The sequence below is a fragment of the Ixodes scapularis genome, unplaced genomic scaffold (assembly GCF_016920785.2).
Source record: "Ixodes scapularis isolate PalLabHiFi unplaced genomic scaffold, ASM1692078v2 PGA_scaffold1__304_contigs__length_218370807, whole genome shotgun sequence".
Lineage (NCBI taxonomy): Eukaryota > Metazoa > Arthropoda > Arachnida > Ixodida > Ixodidae > Ixodes > Ixodes scapularis.
The window spans coordinates 169,194,862-169,213,850 of NW_024609846.1; the positions used below are offsets into that span (position 1 = coordinate 169,194,862).

The 18,989-nt window shown below is 45.2% G+C and overlaps 1 protein-coding gene across 1 annotated transcript; it reads left to right on the top strand.

The window, feature by feature from the left end:
* The first annotated feature begins 11,419 nt into the window (after nt 1–11,419).
* LOC120846135 (zinc finger BED domain-containing protein 4-like) lies at nt 11,420–12,151 on the top strand. Its single transcript, XM_040217813.3, has one exon. The coding sequence runs from the start codon at nt 11,420–11,422 to the stop codon at nt 12,149–12,151; it is 732 nt and encodes a 243-aa protein (XP_040073747.2).
* Nucleotides 12,152–18,989: the final 6,838 nt, after the last annotated feature.

The window sequence follows — 18,989 nt, forward strand, 5'->3', positions numbered from 1 at the left end:
CTAGAAACACCGCCGATCTGCATATAGCGCGAACGTTTGTTCCGTGAAAGAATGTCACCACTATGTTCTCCTAGTTAGTAAAAAAAAGAAAAGTCTACAAGAAAATAGAAAAACCGACCAGGCGCAACGAGCGAGCGAGCGAGCGAGCGAGCGGACCAAAGAAGCGACCAAGAGCAATCCTGGGAAAGCGGGAAAGCCGGCGGTCGCATTGGCAAATACTTTGGCGTCAAGCCAAGTCGGGCGCCTTGTCAATCGCAAGCTCTTGCGCAACTTTCTTGTTTGGTGCGTACATACGTGCGTCCGTGCACGGCGGGCTATCAATGCACGGTTGGGACGCTCTGCAAACGTCTGTGTAGGGCGTTCCAGCAAAGCTTTATTTACGCGTTGGCTTTGCCTAAAATATTGCACAACCGCGGTCGCGACGGGCGGGAAGAAGGAGCGGGTTCGCGGTGACCTTACTTCGGCGGAGACAGACTTTGACCTAACACTCCGCGGTTACATTAACAAACTCTTATTTTGTTATCTCCATCGTTTTCTTTTCGCACGGATACACGACCACTTTGGGGTCGCTCACGGAGGAAATGCGTAAACAAAAAGAAGTCTTTCCCTCCTTCGTTTTACTTTGTCACGGACGTCCTCCAACTATAAGGTCCGCGGCCGCGTCATTCGGGTAGGATGAGTGTTCGCGGATCGCAGAGTCCGCGCTGGAGTATTTGAAGGGGTGGGCGATGACTCGGTGTTTTTTCAGAAATCGATATCGGCCCAAAAAATGGGGTGGGCGATGGCTCGGGGATGGGCGATGACTCGGGATATTACGGTAAGTGGCTTCCAGAACAAGCTTCTCTTTCAATGTGCACAGAAATGTGGTGGACCCACGAATTAGAGCAAGGCACTTCTTTATAGACACCATGGTGAAAGTAATTTTGTCTGCAGTGCTTTCACTTGAACAAAGTGCGAGGTACTACTATCACAAAATCTGTTGAACATTTTATGACACACCTTGTACACCTCCAGAGTGAGAATGGTGTCCCTCAAACATGCGCATGTTTGGTGTCCTTGAGAGCAAATTGTTACAATGTCCAGCACACGGCCAAACACACCATTCATTTCAATGAACGAATTAATTCTTCGCGGCTTATTGAGCTCAGCTGTACATAAAGTGTAAGGACCTATACTCATCTTTTTATAATGCCTGCCTTCAGGTCTGTGCGTACCTTTTCCATAGAGTGTCACTGCACAATTCTGCCCATTTTTTTCTTTAAATGGTAGCCCTCAATGAGAGCCTGAACTATAATTTCAAGGTCTGAATTATTGTGTTTTACACGATACCAAAGCCTTGGCACAGCTTGAATAAGACACAACTTGTCAATAATCTGCCTTTCGGGATATCTAGTCCCTTTGACCATTTTTCCAAGCTTTCCATTCATTGATTCAAATGGGTACATAGAGTGTGCCCACAGAGGGCCCCACTCTTTAAAGGGATACTACAACGAAATTTTGGCGCTTTTTTATGGTCTATTTGTGTTCAAAAGAGCAATATCACATCGAACACACCAATATCTTGTTAAAAAAAGTCACGAAAATGAATTTTAAAACGAATTAAACGATTCGCAAAAAGCAACTGGTCGATGTCGCTAGCACCTCGTTTGTAATGCCCGTCTAGGAACCTTGACAGCTAGTGACAGTGAGTGTCTCGCCTCCAGCCAGGACGAGAGAAGAGTGGAAGGAGGAAATCCGGTCTTCCCGAGAATCCCTTTTGTGTGTTCCAGAAGTAGCTATTGTCCCCCTTCAAGATTATAAAATATTAACCCGTCACTCAAAATTCGTACAAAAGCAGCCGCTTCGGTTGCTGGAACAACTAGGCCATCCCCTCGACGCCAGCCTCGCCGTAGCTTTGCTCGTCCCGAGACGACCTACGTCACGATTGCGTCGGATGTCACGTGCTCTAAGCTGGGCCTTTTCCGAGCGCTTGCTAGAGTGGGCCGTTTATAACAAACAATACAGCCACCAGGCTCAAAATACAAACGTGTGATTGTCATTTACGGATATTTTGGATCATATTCAACCTATTTTTGAACACGACGGATATATTTTAAATTTCGTTGAAGTATCCCTTTAACGGTATCTACCAGATGAAGCAGCCAAAGTAAATTAAAACTCATGTTCTTTTTGCCATATAACTCTTCGTGTTCTTGAAGGAATTTAAGCATTTCAACCTTAATAGCATTCAATCCTTCAAAAGAGATAGACGTGCTTAACAAATAGTGCATGATGTCAACAAATGATGTCCTGTCTCTGCAGTTCTTCGAGGGGATGTAGCCAGATAACACAACTGGAGAGTAGAACAACAGCCAATGTCTCCACTCAGCCGATTTTCAGTACTTTACATCTTTCAGTGACCTTGGTAGCCGCGACAGTTCCCAAGCAGGGCGTATGCTCAACAACTTCTTATCTACCTCTTCGAGGTGATGACGAAGTTGAAAGCTGCGGCACTTTTTTTACTTCAACCGAAAAAGTGTTGTAGCTTTTACGCCTTTGTGCCTTTGTGGTTCTCTCACGCCCTTCAGAATCTTCCCATTCAACACCACGTGTGGCCGGTACATTCATTGTTTGCACAAATAGTAGCAGAAAAGTGTTCATTACAGGCTTCCTTGGACCATATCATAGCCCGGCCAAAAGACGCTTTTGAACTCGGTCTTTATAGGGCAACTCATTAATTTGGACAAGAAGAGGCCAGATTCCAAAGCTACTACTCTCAAAAAGGGGAACTCCATCAGTGTTGAATGTCAAGCTGATGTCGCTAGACCCCAGAGGTAGTTTCCTGTAGCCAAGGCTGTCAGTGATATCTCCGACATCATAAGACACACATGCCTGGCCGGACATGGCCTTGGTTGTTTTTAAAATGTTGCATATTTGCGTCGCCAGGTCAAGTGAGAAGAGGTACCATGAACTCTTGAGAAGAGAATCTACCTCTAGCTCGGCTTTCCATTGGTTGCACACAACATCTGTGATTTCTTCTAATGGACCAAGGTAACCGCAGCAGCTTCTGCAATAAAAATGCTTAGATTTTTTTTTTTTTACACTCAGAACTGGCGAAGTACTTGAAGAAAGAATACTTGGACGTAGTTGACAGCTGTGTTCTCTCGGGCAGATGGGCGTCGACCAGCTTCAGCTGGCTTTCGGTTGCTTCTCTCGAAGCATCATGTCGCAAAGTGTGCCCCATGATCAGTAGAATGCTTTCTGCCTCCGTGATCTTGGACCCTGTGTAAAGTTGCTTGTCCTTTACATGCAAGGAAATAAAAAGTCATATTGAATTAGATTGTCATGCCACCTCACGAGTACCACAATAGTAATAACAATATGCGGTGTTCCTTGGTCTAGCTAGAATAAGGCAGATCACGTGGGGTTTGCAACGTGTGCCGAAGGCATGGTTTGAAACGGCCTTGCGATTACGCCTATCGAAAAGTAGTCGGCGCGGGGGAGAATTTATCCCGTGGGACTGCACGTGATCTGAAACCCTGCGGGTAGATGCAGTGGCGTCATTCTACCAAAGACGCGCAGCGCAAGTACAAATTTAAGACATATCAGAAATAAAGCACGCACAATAAAAATAACAATTCTTATTATTAATATTTCGGCCCAGGAGAACCGCGGCAAAGCGGAAAGGCAGCTAGCACGCATGAAGGCCTTCGCCGCCCGCGAAATTTTCCGCATTAAATCAGTACGCCCATTGTAATAAACAAAATGACGCAAACGCTTGCCAGGTCCGTGTCTTTGTCTGATGAAGAACTTCTCTGCGTCTCATCTTCAATGTCGGAAGCGCACGAAGACTCGCTCTCAGTTGGGTCGGAGCCGTCCGAGCTAGTGGTGACAGGCGGCCTGTCGAGTTCTTCCCCTTCGCAGTCAGAATAATCACACTCAGAGTGAGGCGAACTTTCAGCCTGCGTCTTTTCACTCTCGGTCAGTGCATGGTCTCCTGCAGCCGAGCCCGTGATATTCGTTGACAGCGTCGACTCCACCGCAGCGCGCATGCTCGTCGCGTCCAGTCCGTCGATTAAGTTCTGCCCTGATGTAGTCTGGCTTTCATCAATGGCAGCGTTCTTTTCCTTCAGGCGGTGCTTTGAGCGAACTGGTACGTCACATGTCTGATCCCAAAGATACTGATTGTATCTCCTTTTCGGTACCATGCCGGTTCCTTCGTAGAAGAGTGAACTGTAGCCAGACGACACACAAGGCACTGTCGGATCACACGACCGTGTGTTTCGCCTGCCTTCTCTTTTTGTCCCGCCAAGCAGCGTTATGGTTACTATGGCTTGCCTACGCTTGGCAATAGTTAAGCCAAATCAAGTGCGAACGTTTTTCTATTCGTAATACGTTCCTCAAGCATTTCTAGCCTTAGCGTCTCAACAAAAAGTTAAACAATTGTTGTGAAAAACAATATTAGTAAAAGTAAAAAAAAAAAGCTCGCCAACCTTTGTAGTCAGTTTGAAAAGGAGTGAACGTTCCCGCGTCGTTCTTCGTAAACCAACATTGGGCGTCAATCACGTAACACTTTTTTTTTGTCTTGTTTCATTTTCTTTACTTTCTTTTTGTGTGTGTGTGTTACTGCGTTGCGAGACGGCAGGACTGGCGAGAAACTTGGCTTTCGCAACTTTTGGAAGTTTTGTGCGGCGTCTTTCCTTGGCTTTTGTTGTGGTTTCGTCGTGTTCTGCGTGTGCAGGCCACTCGCAATGTCTCACGTCCTAGTGAAGCGGGCTGGGGAGGAGACGTGGGACGTCTATCCAGTGCGGGCGGTCGTGGACACCCAAATTGGGTTTCGGTTGTTAAGCGAGGAGAGCGCTCTAACGGAGCTCCGCGGCAGGATGGTCGAGATCAACTGGAAACAACGGGGAGCCGCCGGCACTTGCAGAGCTGCTGGATTTTGGTAAGTTAATAATCACTTTGCAGTAGGGCTGGGCAATTGATCGATTAACCTTCCGATTAATCGATTAATGCTTTAATCGCGATCAATTTTTTTAACCAGTTAATCGGTTAAAATGAGGCGAACAAAAGTAAATAAATAAACGTTTTTTTCCTTTCTCCTGCTGCCGTTCCCTCTAAAACGAACATACAAACCTGCTCCTTGTTCACCTCGTAGGTAACACCCAACAAACAAATCATCCGTCGTGAGTCACGCGGGATTGGAAGAAAAAAGCGGAAACAGAAGCAGAATGAAAGCAGGCTTTACGGAAGTTCGGTGACCTCGGTCATGAATTTGGACGTTATAGCTACGCGCTCTTTTTGAGCACACGCAGCAGCTTTTTTGTTTTTTTGAAGGCACGCAAGCATGTTGGCTTACGGGTTTGCAGCGACAAAGCTAGAGCTCTTCCGAAGGCTGCCCTGATCCCCATTGTGGGTTATGCTCCGTCCTTGCGGTCGCTACAACGTGACCTCGCTCGTCTCTCCGCTCGTTCAGCGTGGTGCAAAGCCGGCCGTGGTCGTGGCTTGCTTCAGTATTCGACCCTGTGTTTTATTTGTGTGGTTGGAATTTCTCTCTCGGCGTCGCTTTTGCCTCTTGACGCAACGACCTTGGCGGACCTGCACTGCCTGTGTCAAAGTGCTTCCAGATGTTCCCCCGTTCTCTCGTCGTCTTTGACGAGTTGGCGCCGCGCGCAGCCGGATGGGCTCGTTTCCCTTTTTCCCGTAAAAAGGGGCCTTTCCTTCGCCGGGGATTTTCTGTTTGTTGAAAGCTTCAAGGACGTCGTGGAATTAGAGCGTGCGGGTAAAGTTACATGAACGACGAAGATGTTTCATCCTGTTTTTGTCCTTCATGTACTACTCCTATAACACCTTCAGGGACGTCCTCGACGGATCGACGCTCCCCAATTATCCACGTCTTCCTTGCCCCCGTCTTTCCTCTTCCCTTCATGTCGCGCCGCAGTCACTTGTTTGAGAAGTATCTCATCACAACACCCTGCGCAGGCATGGACGAATACAGGAGTATGAAGGGCAACCTTTCAGGGAAATTCGGGTTTAAAGTAAACTCCGCGGGCGAAGTTTTAGACTTAAAGAAAGTTCACTGCCTCATCTGCAAAAAAGCTTTCGCATATAGCGGAAGTGTAAGCTCGCTTCAATACCATCTCAGAGCTAAGCACCCAAGCATCTCGCTGCAACAAGAATCATCTGCAAAAAAGCAGACGACTATCGACGTTTTCTCTTCGAGGCCGGTTTCTCTGAAGAAAGAAGAAACTATTGCACAAGCCCTTACATCTTGGCTTGTTTCTTCTAGCCGGCCTCTCAACATTGTGGAAGATCACGGACTAGCGAAAGTTCTTCAGATTGCCTTGGATTCTCCGTCTTACCAGCCGCCGTCCCGTCGTGCAGTGAGTGCCAAGGTGGATGCCCTGTATACCTCGAGACGGGAGCGTCTTCAAGCAGAACTCTCGGCAGCCAGCTTCATCAGCTTAAAGGCCGGCCCGCAAGCAGAGCGAAGGAACCCGACCCTCACTTTCCTTCTCGCCACTGTGAAAGGAGGAAATCGCCTCTCCTTTCCTCCTCGCCATTTTCCGATTTTTTTTGTTTTCTTGTTTTTTTGCCGGCTGCCTGTCTTTTTTTTTTTTGACAAGTTTGGGGTGGAGGCAATGAAAGCTTCGAGGATTTGAAAAGATTATCCAGAAGCCAGCCGGCACACCTGCAACAAGGAGCTGAACCAACCGAGTAGCTGTTTCGAGCGAGCTTGGCACTTGCTGTTCCCATTGAGTTGCATTGGCTCTTTTTTAGCATTGGTTTGGAGGACGATTCTTGCTGTTGTAAAAGCAAAAATACGTTGTTCTGCTCAAAGAAGTAGTCATTGAATTATCAATTTTAATATAAATATCTGATTTGGCATCTTTCGTTGTTTAGGCAGATTCATGGCGACAACGGGAAGTACGAGCGGCGTTTTCTGTATATCAGGGATGACGCTCCATAAACCAGTGGTTTTGAATTATTATATTTCGTAAACCGGCAGAGGTGACGGAGGAGCCCATCCGTAGTGGGTCTAGCACTTTTCGGTGTAGAGCGTTTTGCTGTAGGGCATTTCGGTGCGGACTTTTTGGTGCACATACATTTCAGTATATGGACTTTTTGCTGCAAAGCCTTTTCGGTGTGGGACTTTTCGGTGCGCGGATATTTCGGTGCATGGACATTTTGATGCATGGACATTTGGCGCTATGGTTTGCTCGCCGGTATCTCTTTTCCAACGTACGCAGACACGCTTCACATCGTGTTTTGCGTTGAGTTGATAGAAATAGTCTCCTCTATAAGGTTTTGGTTTTATTATTGGTTCTGCGTGTAGGAAAGGACCCGAACAGCAAGACGTTTGAAGTTGTTTGTGTATTCAGAACAATTTTGAATACCTTCAAATGCGCCTCCTCCGCGTAATCGCATAGCTCCGATTCTTAATAATAAATTGTTATGACCTCGTATACAACAAAAAAAAATGTAATTATCACTTGTAACTCATTAGGGAATAAAGTAGGCGTGTACGGGTACAAAATAAGTGTAATCAAATCAAAGATCGATTTGAATCAAGTAAACAAGCCGAATTTTGTGAATGCTAAATCTATTTTATTTGGTATCAAATGTTTGCTCATTCTCGTACAAAAAAGAACAGTGACCACAGATCATACACAGCGTGTGATCTTTGGTCAACGTCTCCTTCCATGCCGTAATGATGTCTCCGGACGTAAAGAACTGCCTTACAATCGTGCTTATACTGTTCGATTTTTTTTTTAACGACTGGACATTTTTTAAAAAAGACGTCAGAGTTACACAATTGCGGTTTCTGCCTTATCTGTAGTCATCAAAAACACCCAATCATTCATTTTTAAAGAGATGTAGTGCACGTGAAGTGGTTCACGGCGTCCTAAAAAGCCCAATTTGGACGCGAATCGAGTTACCGCAATCTTTTCGGCCGTCGCGCTCCTCGCCCCTTCTACATTGGCGTTGTCACAGCGATGCGCATGATTTGTCGCTTTGGCTTCATGGCGTTAGGCTGTGCCACGCGGAGATGGAGGCCACATAAAATCAGAACTGTATTTTCGCGCCCAAATTAGGAGGACGCCATATCAGGACGCCATATAATTGTGTACGCGCGTTACATCTTTTTAAGAATGGACGGTTTGATGGCTTGCGATTATGGCCAACAACTTTCTAAATACACGATGCCGTTTTTTTTTATAATCAAAAAGTTCATTAACAAATGTTATTTAATCAGTCGGTTTTTGTTGCGTTCTTTCTGGAACCCAATCTTCGCCTGGTGGTATAGCTCACATCCACAAAACGTTAATTTGCACGTTTTTTCTATTATCTAGTAGGTGAAAGAAACAAAAATAAAATAAAGTTGTGTATAAAACAGAGGGCAGTTGTTTTCTGATATAAATAAATCGTGGGGCACGCGTCTAGCATGCATCTCTTTTTTTTCCGGCCTATAAAAGCAAATCCCCGGACATTCGAAATTGAGTTTATGAGGGGGCGGGCGCTTTATCACTGGGTATTTTGTCATGTCTCATGAGCTTTATTACTAGTCAGAAGGACGCCACGCGAGCCGTGTCACGTTGCAAACAGCTGATTCGGGTGTTTCTCAACGAGCTCTAGAACTTTCCAATTGACATTTCGGTTCTCAATACATTTAAAAAAGTTTGGTACTTAGTCCTAAACATTTAATTTATTAAAATAATTAAAAATACTGCAACTCTCGCAATACGTTTGCTAACAACATAAAGTTGGTTTCATTAGCGTAAAGTGACTGCGCTTTAATTTCGCGTTACAGAGATTTGTAAACGGCTTTCACTTTTATGCTTGGTCTTTAAAGATTCGTGAAAAGCATTCAAGACTTTATCTGTCAAGCTGCGTTCGCGTACAGCGCGGCCTCCTCAGCAAGTTGTTCCCTCATCGAAGACGACAATGAATAAAAGGTACGATCAAAATCTAAAATCCTGAATAAAGCGAACGTTTAAAATAATTCTAAAAGTGTTATTTGATTTTATTTCTGCCATATTCAAATTTCAACACTCGTCGCAGGCAGCATGAAAGGCAGAACTGCACTCTTGGCGCAAACGAGTGCCCAGTCAACGGTCCTACACTCAAACACGCATAATCACCCGACCTGTTTGAAAAATAAATAATTTCCAGTAATTTTGGTGGAAAAGGATAATTTTCTACTGAGCGTGATTTTTTGTGGACCCAAAAGTCCTGTAGCCGAGATCGGTAGTTCACAGCTTCAGGAAGACGAAAAACGACGGATGCACTATTTCCCGCGGAAGTACTGTTTTGACGTTGAATTCGACATAAAATTGTATTTGCACAAATTGGTGTCACGATGTCGAACTTACTTCATTACTTTTCTTTTAGAGTCAACATAACCAGGCAAAATCTACAGATATTGCATATTCTATTTTAATTGGCGTGAAGCGCGAAAGACAAGTAGGGACATAACGAACACAATAGAGCTCTCATTTCTACTGCATTTCTTTCTTTCTGCACTTGTGGGCAGTTAGCCCGCATGACTATATTAAAAAATTGCCAAGTCGTTTAAGCTTCCCTCTTTTTATAGTTTGTTTCATAGATTAATTTGTAATTGTGGCGAATCCCGGCTGGGTTCAGCTAGAGATCTCGCACGTGTTCAAAGAAACATTTCGGCATGATTTCCCGCTTGGTGATGACGTTGAGCTGGCCGCTTCTCCTCTTCTTTTGTAAGTAGGCCGGGCAACGCCAAGCGCCTAAATTAGCCAAGCAGCCCCAAAACTTGCGGTAGTATAATCCTGTTTTTTTTTTTTTGGAGATGGTCGCTGGCCTTCGCCCACCCTGACAGGGCCCCGAACAATTATGCAAGGGATGCAGAGGCAATCTGGGCATTCCATTTCTCATTCTTCGAACAAATGGGAACAGAACAGAATGAAAACTTCGTAATACCTGCTGTCTTTTAATAAATGACATAATATGCTACTATTGCTAGTTGCACTATCTTACGCGAAGAAAATTGCGATTTTGCGGTTCAATCTCCGTGTTTCCCGCTCTCTTTGCTGATACACCAGATATTTGTCGGCTGTCGAGTTTTTAGTAACATTTGTTGACAAGAACTAAATGCACGTTTGGCCACGAAGAATTTTTTTTCAAAATCTGAAGATAGATGAAATATACCATAAACCGTTTCACTTTTTATTGAAGTTTGTTTTCTATTCTTCTTAGTTGCTTCAACGAGGCGGCCGTTACTCTAGAAAACACCTGTAGTACGAACATGTATATTATGCGCCAGAAATGGTCAGACTGTGTTCATTTCGATACATGACTCTATTCTCAAAATCCAACTAATTTTATATGCTTCGCCCTCTTACTGCAATATTTTTGACTTGTATCTACTCGCCATTATTATTTTGAACAAAAGAAAACACGAAATAGTGATATAATCACTCTTCAGTGTGCCGTTGTTAGAACGACCAATTTTCAACTCTCTGGGTAGAGCTCAAAGTTCAGATAAAAATACCCACCCTTTTTTCCTTCTGCTGCGATGTTCAAGTTCCGTTCACTCGAGATAAATATGCGGTTTTGTAGCGTATGTGGCCGCATGCGGAAGTGTCTGAGTGTGTTTTAAAGCTGCAAAAAGAAAGTAAACAAAAACAAAAAAAAGGAGAAAAGCAAGCCAGCCCGAACCCTTCCGAGCTCATATCCAGCCTGCCTAACTAATCCCTGGTGTTTGGGATTAAAGCAAAGAACCTTGAAGGGTTACAGAGATTTTGTCGGGGGGCCGGTAAGCCCATTAGCACTCGTGCGAGAAGGCCGTAAAAAGCGAGGAGGAAAATGGAGGAGGAAAGGGGAGGAGGAAAAAAAGAAAAGAGGAGGAATCTTCTGCCACGCTGAAGAAAATTTTGAGTGCCCGCCTTTAACAGCGGACTTCTGGACCTCCATCGCCAATGACGTCTACCTCGGGATAACGGCGCATTGGATCGACGACGACTGGATGCTTCGATCGGCAACATTGCAGGTGAGAAACGTACCTGAGCGCCATACAGCGGAACAATGTGCCAGTGAGGTATTCGAGACTGCTACAGATTGGGGAATCGTTGAAAAGGTAAAAGCTGTCTGTACCGATAACGCCCGCAACATCTGTCTTGGGGTGGAGAGAGCAAACTTTCAGAGTCTGAAGTGCGCAGCTCACACGCTTCAGCTGTGCGTACACAAGGCGCTCAGCGTGACGGGTGTGGAGCGACTGCTAGCCGCCTGTCGTCGTACTGTGGGTCACTTTAAGCACAGTTCGAACAACCAGGCCGTCCTTTCAAAACATGCCGCTGAACTCGGAGCACCTAAGAAGAAGCTTCAGCAGGACTTCGCAACACGGTGGAACAGCACGTACATCATGATAACCAGCCTGCTTGAACTGAAGGAGCCTTTGCGCCGCTCCATGGAGGACAGCAGTACCATTGAATCGTCGATTCCCCACCTCACAGACGTCGATTGGGACATGTCGGAGCAGCTTCGGGAAGTTTTGAAGCCCCTGCTCGACATTACTGAGCTCCTTGGAGGGGACAAGTACGTTACTCGGTCTGTACTTATTCCAGCCTTAAAACTGCTAAAGAATAAAATGAAGACGAATGACTGTGACCCTGCCTTCATCTGCCGCTTCAAGGCCATGCTGGTGGACTCTATCGATGAGAGGCTTCGCGCGTGGCCGCAATACAACGACTATGAACTGGCAACGTGTCTCGATCCTCGTTTCAAGAGCCTCGCATGCATCGAAAAAGATCGCCGCGAACTTGTGTGGGAAAGGCTTTCCCAGCTAACACATGCGTCTTCGGCCGATTCTACTGATCTAACGCCCAAGAAAAAAAGAAAATACGTTTTCTCGGAGGAAAATGAAGAACCCACCATCTCCTGCCAAGTGTCGCTTTATCGATCGATGGCCGAGGTGACGGACGATGAACTGGACCCACTACAGTGGTGGCAAGCTCAGGGCTCCCTGTTTCCTCAAATTGTGCCAATTGTAAAGAGTGTGATGTGTGTCCCAGTCACCTCAACGCCCTGCGAGCGTCTGTTCAGCGCAGCAGGGATGATCGTCAACACACAAAGAAGCTCGCTCCTGCCGGAAAATGTCAACAAACTTCTTTGCCTCCGCAGCTGGGGTTGTGATCTGTGAGTGCGTTACATCAACGTTTATTCTCAATTCAGTTTGTATATATGCGCCGTTTATCATACAATAAAACAAATTGTAAGGACAAAATGTCTACTTTTGCTTTTTACTAAAGTCAACCGATTAATCGATTAATTAATCGATTAAAGGGTAGCGATTAATCGGGTTAAAATTTTTAATCGACGCCCAGCCCTACTTTGCAGAAGTGTGATGTTTTGCGGCTGCAGTATTTGACGCGTTCTACTACATGCCTTTTTTTAATAACATCAGTAAGGTACGGAAAGGGCGATGGAACGCCGGCGTGGAAAACTTGCGCAGAGTGCCTCGGATCCATGCGGCGTCGAAGAGTCCACAGCCGTGCAACAGCATCCAAAGAAGCAGAAGGTAAGTCGTTCGCTGTGCTTTTACCACGGGCTTGGCCGTGCTTTTAAAGAATTATCTACGTCGTCTCACCAATGCGTTTCTGCTAATTTATACCTTAAGCTGCCTTTACTGTGATTACAAACACTTGAATAACAAAGTAGATTAGGCAAATAATGTTTCCGAAGATTTGCGGTGGCGAAATGACAAATCGGCGACAAAATCGTGAGCCAACTACATTCGGATGTCGGGTGCCAGGTTGCTGCCCTGTCTCGTCCGTGGCGTAAGGCGCCGCCGGGGCTGTCTGCACGTGCGATCGTATCGCTCGTGTAGGGGTCCCTGGCGACGTCGGGTGGCGCGTTCGAGGCGGGGCATTTACTTTTTGCGACTACTAATTCGGCCTAATTAGTTACGCTTAAGAGGGGGCGCACCTCAGAGCCCCATAGAGAATACATGAGGTTTTTCACCAAATTAAGAAAATTCTCACATAATAACGGCTGCGCGGATCTTCTTGAAAATTTCGGCTTTAAAGACATTGAGTCATTATCGAGACACTAAGCGCAACAAATGTTTCATCATAAATTTAATTATATTCTTTGAAAAACCATGAAAATGGTCCAAATCGGCTAATTCGACACTCTTGCGTTCGGAGCGAATTTACAAAATTATCTAAATTCAAACATAAGAAGTATTGCGCTTAGTGTCTTCTAAATTTATTACGAAATCGAATAATATTCAAATTATTCATGTAAGTCGATTTGTTCCTTAACTACAGCAAATATAAAGAACCAAGGTGTCGGTGCTTGTTTTCGTCGTTTTTAAGGTACCTCTCTCTTCCGTGCGGTGGCGCTCGCTGTCCGCGAAATGCGAAATCGTCCGTTCGGAGATCGGCCGGATCGGCACTGTGCGAGGTGTTCTTCCGCGGCCGTATTCCGCGCCCGTATCCTGTTTCATTCTGCACGCCGAGGCGTCAGTGTGCGTGTCTTGCTTTCCTGGTTCTCGCTGGGTAGGTCTCCGTGTTTTCGCAAGTGGCAAATTCACCTTGGAGCTATGGGTCGAAGACAACCGTCCTGTGGCAAGCGGACCGCGAGGTGTTCCACAACCTCGCGGTCCGTCAACGCGTTGTGCTTGTTTCAACTTTTTTTCTTTTAAAAACGGGCTTTTTTTTTTTTGACGCAAAAGTTTTATTTTATCGTTATCCTTCACACAAACGTCCTTCGGCCTTGGGGTCGTGGAAATCGGGGATGAAGCGTGCACAGAGTAGATCGTTGTTTTCCTCCTTTTTTATTTTTCACAAACGTCCTGTGACCTCCGTACGGTTCGTGGTCACCGGAATCTAACGCGGGGAAAAACGGGTCGCCTGCTCTGTAGTCAGGGTATTCCTAGGGGAGGGTGATAACTCGCTGTTCTTCTGGAAATTCACATATCACCCAAAAAGGTGACATGGGTAATGATTACGGCATGTTTTTTCCGGTGTTTATTTTTGAGCGAAAATCGGTGTATGTTTTTCGGTGCTTATTTTTTAATCACCAGTGTATTATGGGTTGAACGTCTTGTGATGACGCTAAAAAGCGTTGATAACCAAAGAAAAATGCGATTGGACAAGAACATTTCAAATTTCCAATTCTATTCACATATCCATTACGCTCTTCTCGTGGGAGCATCTATCCTGACGAAAAATGCCTAAGTCATTGAGCTGTGAACGCATACTCAGTGTACAATCTTTCGGCCTAGAGAGGTATTGCGCACGCACGAACGCGTTTCACAGCCCAGTAGACGAAGTTTGTGCCACCCAGAAGGCGAGTTTTTGAATGGTCTGCAGTAGGCAAAAGAAACAAATAACAATCAACGCATATCAGCTCTTCAAGCGAAGAGGCGCGTTTCTAAGGTCAATGGTTCCGGACGGCACTAATGTTGTTGGCGTTGTCGTAAGATAACGTCAGTTCATACGAACTGACGTCATCTTACGTGATCACGTGACACAAACACGTCATCTTACATGATCTCGTTACACGAAATGACGTCATCTTACGTGATCACGCTGCACGAAATGACGCCATCTTACGTGACCACGTAACACGTCATCTTGTAAGTCAACCTCTCCCTACAGCAGCGCGCTTTCCGGGCCCGTGCAGTGCTGTAGTCGAAAGCAAGCTCCATATGGCAAGCGAAAGCTTCTGAAGTCTCACATTGAGAATACTCGCAAGCGACCGTCTGTGGAAGCTTCGCACGTTGAGGTTTTTGTTGAGATCGAGCCATCGTGTTCCATTAACTATAGTTGAAGTTATCGTTCAATAAAGCCCTAAAAAATATGAATGTAGTTGGTGTAGACATCAAGATCTAATCAAAAATGCGGTTTGACGTCGTTTAATTAACGTGTATATACAAGTGTAGAAAAAAATGAGTTATTTGTGCATAGATGTTTACAAAAGTGTTTATTATTCGACATAGGACTTTGGGAGAAGGATGTGTTCAGATTTTTCTTCATGAGCGCAAATATACCTGACGCAATAAATAGTGACGATTTCATCGTCCCAGTGGTGAGCAGGTGATTTCTTGCTCGAAACAATGATGCCATTTCATAAACCAAGTTCTGTGACATATGCTTTTCCAATGTCTGGTCACTATTTTGTAAACCTTTCAGTCCAAACGAGTATACTTCTGTTTGTTTTTGTTAGCTTAGGAGGGGGTCACAGAGCCTATCTTTTTGTCTTCCTCTAGGACAGACGTACAGAGTTATACCGCAACACGCATCTGTGGAGCACACAGAGCTATCGCTCTCCTGTTGGCGGTACAGTAGCAGACGACACAACGCAGCTCCGTAGTCTATCGAGGGCACGGCTAGCCGCGGCCCGTAGCGCGGCCGTTCAGACTAGGGAAATGGTTTTGAAGAACCGAGAAATGGTATCTTGTGTACAATAATCACATGTCGTTAGTATACTAGTATTCTACTTGCTAAGCCAAATAAATATTTGCAGCTTGTGAGAATATGTTTGCGTGACGATTTACCGTTCACACTCCTGACGGATGCTAGCGAATCCTTCATGTTCGTGGCTCGCAGTTATCGGTACCCCCTCGGAGTGACTTCACCATATATATTTTTTCTTGCTTGCAGGACATCATAAAAATCACAAACACGCGAGAAAAAATAAATCTTATGAGTACGCGTGATTTTGAGCTTCGCAGCTCTAAAGATGCCCGGTAAATGTCGTCCAGCTTGGGAAGAAACTAATCCTTTTTGTTGGAGTTAGACTATCGTATGCTGGCAGCTCGTTTCCGGTTTGTTTTGTCTATACTCCGTTTCACCGTAATTTGGCAACCCTCAGTCAGGGCTGCTGTGAGGGAATCACAGTCGCAGAGCAAAGCACGTGACAGCTACTTTTAGGAGCAGTACTATGGCACCTGCAGCGCGTCTCCGACTGGTGTGGTTAGCGTCTTATGCTGGCCATACATCAAAAGTGGTTCCGAAGTGCAACAAATGACGTACGGAGTGTCACGCTGTTGCATCTCGCGATCCTGGCAATTCATCGTAGAAAGGCTGGCGAAAGCCACGAGGGAACACGAGTGTCGCTGTCGTCATGGCGTCCCAACGAAAAGCAATTATACAATTTCGACGTTTTTGTAATTCGGTAATTTAAATTACTGTATACAATTTTTAAGAAAGTAAAGACATCATAACCAAATAGGAACTTCCGTGCTAAAACATGCAGTGCGAAGTGAAGACAACTACTATCTTTTTTTTTTTTTCTTGATGTCCACAAAAAAAAAAGGCTATGCAGCATCGATCCTACCGTTTTTTTGTTGTTTTTTTCGCACATTATGAGATGCACGAAAGTAACGACGTAAAAGCGCTGTAGAGACGATATAAAAACGAAAATTTAAGGGAATCGAGCTTTGTAGTGGAACGGAAAAAAATAAATAATTAACGACTTTTTACGGTAAACACTTCACCTCTAAGTAGAACTTCAAAAAAGTGACGGTTACGCGCTTTCATGGCCATTTCAACAAAGTTGGGAGAACGATGTATTGCATCTTGTGAATAGACATGTGGAGCAGCATGTTTAAGTTAGAGGTATTGTGTGTAATCGCTGCGCAGTACCTGCCAAAAGAAGATATTATTTGGGCACAGTCTCAACCGTTTCCGTCTGTCTGTGCTACGAATACAGCAACTCTTTTCGTAGAAGTGATGAGGAAATGGCGTGCCCTTGATGATACGATTGTGATTATGAAATAAAATTTTTAATCAGCCAATAATTGCGACCTGTCCGGTCGCCTGGAACCCCGACAACAACTATCGTTCTCTGGAAAGTTAATTCTAATATTTACACGTTTTGTGGAGTTCATCGAGCGAATAAGAATGTTCCAACAATGAGCTAAACCTACACGAGTTCCCGAATCCAACACGGCGCTTTTGAATTTTAGCGCCGTAGATAGTTCTGCGAACAGTGTATACTTCTGTGCAAATATTCGTCTAACAGTTTTGCAACGTTGGAAAGCATCGGAATGATTCAGAATCACTGCGGAGTTGATACTCGGGAAGATAAGACGGGCACTTGGGAGAAACGGAGCGTGGCATTTGAGACAGGGGCACAACCGGGGGACAAACGTGCTACAATCGCATACCCTTCGGTATGCGATTGTAGCACCTAAGGTCATCGCTTGGGCGACCGCGCGCGCGCTCAAGAAACCTTTCTTTTCTTCTTTTTAGGGGTGGTGGGGGAGGGGGGGGGGAGGGGGGAGGGGAGTGGTGTAGGCGCTGATTGTCTTCCTCCTTTGTGGCTTTTGACAGACGCACAACGAGACTGGCAGAACAAGCGCATGATTCATTTCTTTCGATGGAGGCGTTCTGTCTGTGTATGCGAACATGATTTTTTTCCCCTTTTAGTAGTTAGTTGTTCTTGCCTTGACTCGGGTCCCAGTGGGTGTGTTGTCGTTGTATGCCCACTATTTTTTTTTTTTTTTTTTTTTAGTTTATGGTAGTTTTTGCGCTGATAGGGTATCAAGGTATAAAAAAGAAATGAAATAGCGCCTCGACAAAAAAAAAAAAGTTGTTGCGATCAGGAACGTTTTCAAAGCGATTTTAGGAGCCTGCAGTGTTACCACAGGTGCAGGATTGAGAGCGTAACCCACGCACTTGAAGAGAAGGGGAAGCTCTCGTCTTATTGGAACTCTCTTTTATGGGTTTCCACGTCGCGATTGTCCTTCAAAATCAACTGTCATTTATTCCTCGCTCGTGGCTTCCAAGTACTGGAAGCCACGACTCGAGCCACAATAGTTTTGCGAAATCAAGGTTTTGCTGAAATGGATAACTCTCACGTACAGTTCGACGCGCAATACCTTTGACGTATTGACTCGCGAGAGATGCCCCCAACACGGCTGAGTATGGCGGTGCTCCAGACCTAACATCTAAATTTTGTTGCCTTACCTGTTACTATTTCGCGCCCATATTGAGCCATATCAAAATGAAAGCGCATGATGAAATAAAAATGACACTCGTTTTCCGCTCGATGGAAATTTCACGCCAGCTCGCTGTCTTTGCTGGTACCTTGAGCGTTTCCCAGCGATGCGGAGAGTTAAGAAAACCAAAACACGTACGATGGCATCCTTTGCAACACTCATTACTTCTATAACACTGAGCCATCTCGTATCCTTCTGTTTTTCTTTCATGGTACTCATTTATTTCTGCGCATTACGGCTGTTACGACGCTAAGTCTGTCTGCACCTTCGCATTTGAACTTAGGCTCAGAACAGGGACGAACCAGTTTAAATCAGGAAAATATAATTAACACTGTAGCAAAGTAAATCTATCATATCGATCGGAAATACGCTTTGGCACCTTCCATCTGAACACATATTGTGCACAGCGAATGCAATAGCGAGTCAGCGTGCAAAACGCCGCCACACTGAGCTACCATAACATCTCAGCGATTTTTGCATAGCACCGAGCACGGAAAAGAGAAAACAGTTATTCATTCACATAAACGAAGCAAATTTATTTAAAGCCCGGACACTCCGTACGTCCAATCTAGCTAAGGTTATCAATAGATTCGGCCATGTCATTTGTCGAAACAGATAAAAGACGTTGGCAAAAATGATTAGACTGAATAAGTGAATCTAACGCACGTATTTTACCAACCGACGGTCGATCGCCTTCAATACCCTTTCCAATTGTCATTGCGCACCTTGGACACACTTTGGGGAGCAATGCATAATTACATCGCCGCCCGAGGTCTCCATTGAACGTGTAGTGCTGACCCAAATAAAATGCTAACCTGACTCAATCGCTCACCGCAAAGGACGATTTCGAACAGGCGGTACTGTAGGTCACTTGAGATAAAAAAAAAAAAAGAAGAAAAACAAGCTATAGAAACGAGCGTCATAAAAAAGGGGACCGGCATTTTTATTCCTACCTCCGAACAGAAACGAGCGCCACCCACTGCATCACACAGCGCAGAGGCCGGACTCGGCCACCGCGCGTACATAC

Excerpts from the sequence above, each read along its gene's own strand:
- LOC120846135 (XM_040217813.3), top strand. The coding sequence starts at position 11,420 with ATGGAGGACAGCAGTACCATTGAATCGTCGATTCCCCACCTCACAGAC.